The sequence below is a fragment of the Zea mays genome, chromosome 7 (assembly GCF_902167145.1).
Source record: "Zea mays cultivar B73 chromosome 7, Zm-B73-REFERENCE-NAM-5.0, whole genome shotgun sequence".
Classification (NCBI taxonomy): domain Eukaryota; kingdom Viridiplantae; phylum Streptophyta; class Magnoliopsida; order Poales; family Poaceae; genus Zea; species Zea mays.
In genome coordinates, this window is record NC_050102.1 from 184612854 (window position 1) to 184621697 (window position 8844).

Consider the following 8844-nt stretch of genomic DNA (forward strand, 5'->3'; position numbering starts at 1 on the left):
ATCTCTTTGGTGTGTCTAGAATTGAATGCCTAGCTCTTGTAAGTGGTTGAGAAGTGGAAAACTTGGATGCAATGAATGGTGGGTGGTTGGGGGTATTTATAGCCCCAACCACCAAACTAGCCGTTTGGTGGGGCTGTCTGTCGCATGGTGCACCGGACAGTCCGGTGCACACCGGACATGTCCGGTGCGCCAGCCACGTCACCAAAGCCGTTGGGATTCGACCGTTGGAGCTCTGCCTTCTGGGCCCGCCTGGATGTCCGGTGGCGCACCGGACATGTACTGTAGAGAGTCCGGTGCGCCACTACGTGCGTGCCTGACTTCTGCGCGCTCTGGCGCGCATTAAATGGCGTTGCAGGTGACCGTTGGCGCGAAGTAGCCGTTTCCCGGCTGTTACACCGGACAGTCCGTTGTACACCGGACATGTCCGGTGAATTATAGCGGAGCAGCCGCTGCGAATTCCCGAGGCTGCCAAGTTCCAGAGCCGCGTCCTCTTGGAGCACCGGACACTGTCCGGTGTACACCGGACAGTCCGATGAATTATAGCGCGCCGGCTCTGAAAATTCCCGAGGCTGAGGAGTTCTGCGCGAAGTCCCCTGGTGCACCATACACTGTCCGGTGCGCCACCGGACAGTCCGGTGCGCCAGACCAGGGAGCCTTTCGGGATGCCTTTAGCTCTCTATTTTGAACCCAACTTTGGTCTTTTTAATTGGCTTGTTGTGAACCTTTGACACCTGTATAACTTATACACTAGAGCAAACTAGTTAGTCCAATTATTTGTGTTGGGCAATTCAACCACCAAAATTATTTAGGAACTAGGTGTAAGCCTAATTCCCTTTCAGCGGGGTAAGGAGTATCATGTCGTAGCTACCGTCGAGGGACATGAACTCAAGACTCCCGAAACGGAGCACCGTCCCGGGCTGGAAAGGTTGCTGGAGACTGCCCATCTGGAGCTTGACGGGAAGCTGTTCGTCAACACGCAGAAGGCCCCTACCTGGCGCGCCAACTGTCGGCGTTTCGAACCCGGGGGGTCCCTGGACCGACGAGTAAATTATCGCCGCGTGCCCCAGCCTAGATGGGTCAGCGCGAGACGGAGCGCGAAGGGGGAAGAAGCCAGAGGGAGACGGGCGTGAGAGGTGGAATCCCGCGGCCTTCGTGTTTGTCCCGCGCCTAGGTCGGGTGCACTTGCAGTAGGGGTTACAAGCGTCCACGCGAGAGGGAGCGAGCGGCCTCACGCGAGCGCCGTCCCGTCCTTCCCCGCGCGGCCAACCCCTGTAAGAGGGCCCTGGATCTTCCTTTTATAGGCGTAAGGAAAAGATCCAGGTGTACAATGGGGGTGTAGCAGTGTGCTAACGTGTCTAGCGGAGGAGAGCTAGCGTCCTAAGTACATGCCATCGTGGCAGCCGGAGAGGTTTTGGCACCCGGTTCGTGTGATGTCGTGGCCGTCGGAGGAGCGCCGGAGCCTGGCGGAAGGACAACTGTTGGAGCTGTCGAGTCCTTGCTGACGTCCTCTTGCTTCCGTAAGGGGGCTGAGAGCCGCCGTCGTCATAGAGCGTGCAGGGCGCCATCATTACTCGTATAGTGGAGCGAGCCAGATGGGACGCCGGTCTTGTTCCCCGTAGCCTGAGTCAGCTTGGGGCAGGGTAATGATGGCGCCTCCTGTTGACGTGGTCGTCCGTGCCCTGGGTTGGGCGAGGTGGAGGCTCCTCCGAGGTCGAGGTCGAGTCTGTCTTCCAAGGCCGAGGTCGAATCCGAGCCCCTGGGTCGGGTGAGGCGGAGACCGTCGGCTGATGCCAGGGCTGAGTCCGAGCCCTGGGGTCGGGCGAAGCGGAGTTCGTCGTCTTCCGGGGCTGAGCCCAAGTCCGAGCCCTGGGGTCGGGCGAAGCGGAGTTCGTCGTCTTCCGGGGCTGAGCCCGAGTCTGGGCCCTGGGGTCGGGCGAAGCGGAGTTCGTCGTCTTCCGGGGCTGAGCCCGAGTCCGAGCCCTGGGGTCAGGCGAAGCGGAGTTCGTCGTCTTCCGGGGCTGAGCCCGAGTTCGAGCCCTGGGGTCGGGCGAAGCAGAGTTCGTCGTCTTCCGGGGCTGAGCCTGAGTCCGAGCCCTGGGGTCGGGCGAAGCGGAGTTTCCTATGGCGCCTGAGGCCAGACTTGGCTGCTGTCAGCCTCACTCTGTCGAGTGGCACAACAGTCAGAGCGGCGCAGGCGGCGCTGTCCTCTTGTCAGGCCGGTCAGTGGAGCGGCGAAGTGACTACGGTCACTTCGGCTCTGTCAACTGGAGGGTGCGCGTCAGGATAAAGGTGTCATGCCACCTTTGCATTAAATGCCCCTGCGATTTGGTCGGTTGGCGTGGCGATTTGGCCAAGGTTGCTTCTTGGTGAAGATTGGGCCTCGGGCGAGCCGAAGGTGTGTCCGTTGCTGGAGGGGGTCCTCGGGCGAGACGTAGATCCTCCGGGATCGGCTGCCCTTGCCCGAGGCTGGGCTCGGGCGAGGCGTGATCGCGTCCCTCGAATGGACCGATCCTTGACTTAATCGCACCCATCAGGCCTTTGCAGCTTTGTGCTGATGGGGGTTACCAGCTGAGATTTAGGAGCCTTGAGAGTACCCCTAATTATGGTCCCCGACAATAGCGGAGCGAATTCCCGAAGCTGGCGAGTTCCAGAGTTGCTCTTCCCTGGGGCACCGGACACTGTCCGGTGTACACCGGACAGTCCGGTGAATTATAGCGGAGCGCCTCTGGATTTTCCCGAAGGTGAGGAGTTCAGCGTGAAGTCCCCTGGTGCACCGGACACTGTCCGGTGGCACACCGGACAGTCCGGTGCGCCAGACCAGGGCACACTTCGGTTATTTCTTTGCTCTCTTTGATGAACCCAATTCTTGGTCTTTTTATTGACTAAGTGTGAACCTATGATACCTGTATAACTTATACACTAGAGCAAACTAGTTAGTCCAATTATTTGTGTTGGACAATTCAACCACCAAAATCAATTAGGAAATATGTGTAAGCCTAATTCCCTTTCAATATGTTTCTGTTACAATGCACGGTCACTTGTCTAGTATAATATTATATATGATATTTGGTATAAGGTAGATATATATAGTAATTGTGACTGCGGAGAATTGTTGAATAGAATAGAGAATCTCGCCGTCGTTTTAGAGTAGAAATACAGTAGTAGAGATACATTAATTTTAGCTGTTAATTATCAAAGACTATTTAGCAGGAGTCCATAAATAAATTATTGTAATTGAGAAAATCTTAGCATTCTAACATTATAGATGCAACGTTCGTACCAACCCCGTCTATAATCTCGTGCTGCGCATATGACATTTTCGCGAACTCTTTTCAACTTGGGCTTCCTGACGAGTGACGACAGCAGGCTGAGAATCGCACAAGTTTCCCACCCGGAGCGAGGCAACATTCATGAAGCGGAGCAGCCGAGCAGAGGCGGCGGCGGCGGAGCCAGCGAGGGAGCAGCCTTGACGCAGCAGCATCACGGTCACGGGCCGGGCCTCGTGCGCTCCGCCCGTTCCGAGTCGCATCGTATCGATACGCCCGATGCGTCGTCACAGGCACAGCTCCGCCGCTCATGTCCGCACCCGAGTTATTATATACTACTACTACGGCCCGCCACCTTCGCTTCGCTAGCGGTCCGCACCCGTTGCCTCCAAACTCATTTCTCCCGAGCGCCGCCGCGAGCCTCCGTTCCAGCTTCGTCCATGGCTTCCCTCACCGGATCCGCTCTCTCCTTTGCGAGGCCCGTCAAGGTATATCGCCGGATCACCTCTCGAGTTGCCTGATCTGTGAGATAATCCGATTATGGGTAGGGTTTTAGCTCTAGCGGCGCAGGGTTTCGGTTGTTGTGCCGGTTGCGATTTCTCTTATCTGGTTTATGTCTGCGTGCTTATCGGTTCGTCTACTGGCGTCTTGTCGCGTTTGAGATGCCCTTCGATGCGAAGCCATTCACGGTTGTGGAGTTCAAATCGATAGATCTGCGCTGACGTACGTTTACGCGCTCATTTCTTCATCGTTTGGATTAGTGGTGCAGTGTCCGTGATGATTATGCTGTATCCTAATGTTTGTGGAGCCAGATGTTCTCTACAGCTTTACCAGTACCATGAGGTTTTTGGGATTTTCTACTTTGAACTTGGGAGAATATTGTCTCACCTGACTCAATGATTTAAGGTTATATTGGTTACAGATCTTTCCATGCTTATCATGTATTGACATGCTTACGCCCTTAACCATCTGTGTATTAACGGCTCATTTATGGTTTAAGACGTGCTCCTTTTGTGTGGGCTGATGTCTACATACTTGGTTCTAGTGTTCTCCGAAGAATAGCTAGTTAGCATATTTTAGGTTCATGGAGTCAGGGAACTATAAAAGTATATTGGTTCTTTTCATATAAACGACAAGGCAAAATACATGATGCGTGGCCCCTCAGTTGACGTGATGGATGTTAACCTATGTGCAAATAGTTTGATGACCTGGGTTTCAGATAAGGAAGTACTTCATGCTCATGCTCATCAGTCATCATATATGCTAATTATTGTACTCATGTCATGTAGCACATTCAAAGACACAATCTAGTATGTTTTTTTAATGTTCTTGCACTGCAAGTGGATTGACATTCAATCAAAGTGTTTCTTTTCGAAGTTCAAACTAACACAAATGTAGTGGTGATATATATGGTCTTGTGACCTTTTCTTCTGAAGTTCTGGTTTTCCACTTGGTTGAACACAAAATGTACATTTTGGATAATATGGGAAGAGCCATTCAGAGATTCATTTTATTCTGTGTAGCATGTGATTCTGCTATCATTATCTTTTAGTTTGGTGTGTAATGTCAATACTGAATTAAGTGATAGTACATGGCAAAGGTTCTACAATAAGCTTGAATGAATGATACATAGTCAAGTGAACAATTTGATAAAATGATAAGCCTGATATAGTATTCCATAGCTTACAGCTGTTTTATGCTGTGTGGACTTAGTTCTCATATCTTACGATGTTATCTTTGGTGTTTCACAGGCAATCAGCATTAAGTCTGTCTCTTTCTCTGGTTTAAGGAAGGATAATGTAGCCTTCCGCTTGCAGCCAGTGCCACAAAGATTCGCAGTCTGCTGTCCTGTAAGTAACAAATTGTTGTACTGTGGATCTGTCACCACGTAATTTAATCACTGCATGATGCTGCAGCTACACATCTCTATTTATTTTCTTTTTCTATGTCAAATGTGCCAATTGTTTCAACTACTTTGTTTGGCTTCTAAAGAGATTTTGTATTTATTGTGCACTGAAGTGCTTCCATTATGTACTTGATTGTATTTTTGTGAACACATAGCTCCGATGAAAGAAATTTTCAAGAGAATTCCTAAGGTACTGGTTATCTTTTTTTTTCCTTTGCATTTGGCACCCCAGGATTTTTCTGTCACGTGTTAGCATCTGATGTGGATGTAAAACGTCCCATCACATTGTGTTTGTGTTTTTAGCTGGTAGATTATACTGGTGCAATCTTCTTTAAACTGAAGTTTGTGTTACCTAATGATTATGATCATTCCACTGTTGCTGTGCTTACCATTTTACCAGGCTAAAAAGGAGACTGTGGATCGGGTTTGTGATATTGTCAAGAAGCAGCTTGCACTTCCTGAGGGCACTGAGGTCTGTGGCTCCTCTAAGTTTCAAGACCTCGGCGCTGATTCGTTGGACACTGTAAGTGCTTTTAAGTTTGCAACACCTGAATTTATCTATTTAATTTTTGAATGATTCTTGGGGTAGCAGAACAACAATTAGCTATTTTGTTTTGTACATGTACCAATCATAAATTGATTACATTTCCAGGGAATAACATCTAGGATCAGTGCTCTGGTTCTCTACTCAAGTCTGCAAGTTATCTGTTATGCCAGTAGATAAATTCTGGACTGAAGTCTATTGGCATTTGTGTTGAGTTGAATATAAACTTGGATTACTCTTCTTTCCCAAAAGAGACTAAATCTTCCATGGACCTGTTTTTTAGGTTGAGATTGTTATGGGCCTTGAGGAGGCTTTCAAGATCACTGTAGAGGAGTCGAGCGCGCAGTCAATCGCAACTGTGGAAGATGCTGCTAATCTCATCGACGAACTTGTTGCAGGAGCAGCAAAATCGTGTTAAACTGGTCGTATTGCGTTGGGTGCTGTACCAGGGCATCACTTGTTGTTCTATGCCCCCTTGCCTACTAGATTTTCTACCCTGGGCCTGGAGAGATGTTTCTGTCATGACTGTCATTGTGGATCTCGCGATATTGTTATATTGAAGCTTTTGTGCTTGTTCAAGAAAAGAAAATGTTGTTGCGATATATATGTTATTATATTGAATTTTTTTTGTCCATGTTCAAGGATATTTTATATATTTTAAGTGATCTGAGGGGTACTGGTAGGCTCGCTCATGCTGTGCTTTTTTATGGCATGATTATTTTGTTCATTGCGAGTCTACGCCATCATTGTGGTTGCAGATCGCCAAGCACGCGCACAAACGAAAACGCACGAGCCTCAGGCGTGCTGCTTCCCTAGCTACCTTTATTCAGTCACAGGTACACTATTACTCGTAAACAATACAGATACAGTCAAATTAGTGCCCCCTCAATCAGTTATTAAGCCAGCTTTCGACCATGACCATGAGTGGCCTTGCAGACTGCAGTGCCGGCCATGGCTGTGGAGCAGTGAAGAATATTCTGCACTTGTCGGAGCAAATTCCCCGACAGCCATCAGCACGGCCTGCGTGGCTGTCGGTGCCCATCGATCGAGCTGACAACTTTGTTTCAAGCTCTTCAAGTTCATCAGTGCAAAAGCAGCAGCTGTACATACTACATATATAATAGCTGCCTAGCTCCACCGCAAAGCCGAGCAGGAGGCGACGAAACCAACTGAGGGTGCGTGTCGGATGGCGAGGCCGAGGGAGGAGGAGCTCGTGGAGGCCGCGCTGGTCGCGGCGGCCGCAGCGCTGATCGTGTCGGGCGTTAAGAGGCTGGTGGCGCCGCCCGAGCCCGTAGCTCCGTGGTGGTGGCCTGCGTCGCTCTCGGTGCCGTCTCCCGCGCTGTTCCTGCTCCTCAACGTCATCATCGCGTCTATCGTTGTGGCGTCCGTGCAGCCGCGGCGGGGAGGAGCGGCAGCTTCGGCGTCGTCCGGGGGAGCCATCGACGACGAACGGGAGGCGCGGGGAGACGCCGCGAAGAGGAGGAGGAGCAAGAGCAAGAGCAAGAGCAAGAAGCGGACGGCGGCCGAGGCCGCCATTCCAGATGGCTGCTACATGGCGCTGGTCGTTACGGGCGAGCCGATAGAGACGGCGGCGGTGATGGAGGAGGTGGCGGCAGCAGATGAGGATGCGGCCGCCGAGGTGAACAAACGGGCTGAGGAGTTCATCTCGGCGTTCCGGCACCACCTCAGGGTCGACTCCTTCTCGTCTACTACAACCCGGCGAAGCAACGCTAGAGCGGCGGCACCATGCTCTATCTAGATAGTTCTGGATTGCAAACATATTTTTATGGTTTCCCCACTTTCAAAGAATTTTTAATTTGTGCTCCAAGTTTTTCTTCTTCTTTTGAGTTGTAGTTGTATACTCTCTTAACGTCAGTTTCATCCAAATTCCCTCACTTTGCCTTTTCATTTGACTACTCAACAATTTAATCAACTCCCTCCGTGCCATAAAGAGCACAGTTTTTATTTCCCTAAAAGTCAAACATTTATATTTTTCATCACAAATATTAGTCTTATGATAGCTAAATAGTATTATTAGATATATATATGTTACATCTTTCTGAGTTCTGCCTTGTTTGATGTAATCAGCTTATCTTTATAGTTAGATAAAAACTTAGCTATGTTCGTCGCTACTAGTGACTAGTCCAGGCTGCTTTTGGATTGTTCTAGTTTGTCTCTCTCTGGCTGCTCTTCAGTCTCTAGGAGATTCGAACAAGTGTTTCTGGATTGCTGCGCTTACCTATTTGGGTCTCTCTTACGTAGCTGATAGTTGCGTTAATCTTGTCGGCTTTTGGTTGTTGGTGAAGTCTGTGGTCATTGTCCTGTTACTATTTCTTAATAAAATAGGGGTGTTCCCCTCTATCAAAAAAAATAATAATACTGTACTTATTTAACTTATAAATATTGCTAATAATTTTTAAAAACATGGTCGAACTTAAAAGTTGAGTTAGCACAAACTACTCCCTCCGTTCCATTTGACTTTTTTATCCTTCGACCGCCTTGTTAACTTTTACTGTGATATCATCTCACATCTACCGTATAATATATTTTAAATATAGCTTTGATTTTTTTTATTTTGTCCATGAATTTTTTTAATAAGATGAGGTGGTCAAATCTGGTAAAATCAAATAAATTATAAATTTAAACGAATGAAGTATTTTTTTAATGAAGTGAGTATGCCTAAAGCAGAGCCGATCCTTGCTCCTTGCCTCCTTGGTTAGGGTGAGCGAGGCAACTGCCGGTATATGTTGAATTCTGGATGTAATAGTATAAATAGCGATTTCTTTAATATATATTTAGATATTTTTATATACAAAATAGATATGGGTATAACTAGATAGTGTAGCTCCATTCATGTCGAATATAGAGGACTAACTGTAAATACCAAGATATTTGAGTCGTATATGGGTCCCTAATTTCGGATGCTCGTTTTCCTTTTGTGCATAATATTTTTATAAAGTTAAGTTTTATATATGAACTACATCGTTCGTTCACTTCTCCATCTCAGTTTTGTATCGTTGCTGAAATTTTGAGTTGTTTCGGTCTCTTGTTTTTCCTTTGGTCTCTCTTGTGTTTTTTGGGAAAACCTTTGAATCTCTTGAGAGGATTTGGTTTGGGGATTTGTTGAT

The 8844-nt window shown here is 48.4% G+C and overlaps 2 protein-coding genes across 2 annotated transcripts; both read left to right on the forward strand.

The window, feature by feature from the left end:
- Positions 1-3414: 3414 nt before the first annotated feature.
- LOC100304167 (acyl carrier protein 3) lies at positions 3415-6312 on the forward strand. Its single transcript, NM_001165625.2, has 4 exons — positions 3415-3754; positions 5018-5116; positions 5573-5695; positions 6000-6312. The coding sequence occupies exons 1-4, from the start codon at positions 3707-3709 to the stop codon at positions 6132-6134; spliced, it is 405 nt and encodes a 134-aa protein (NP_001159097.1). The 5' UTR covers positions 3415-3706; the 3' UTR covers positions 6135-6312.
- Positions 6313-6684: 372 nt separating this feature from the next.
- LOC100277794 (uncharacterized) lies at positions 6685-7649 on the forward strand. Its single transcript, NM_001151273.2, has one exon. It carries the CDS (start codon positions 6903-6905, stop codon positions 7473-7475), a length of 573 nt encoding a protein of 190 aa, NP_001144745.1. The 5' UTR covers positions 6685-6902; the 3' UTR covers positions 7476-7649.
- Positions 7650-8844: the final 1195 nt, after the last annotated feature.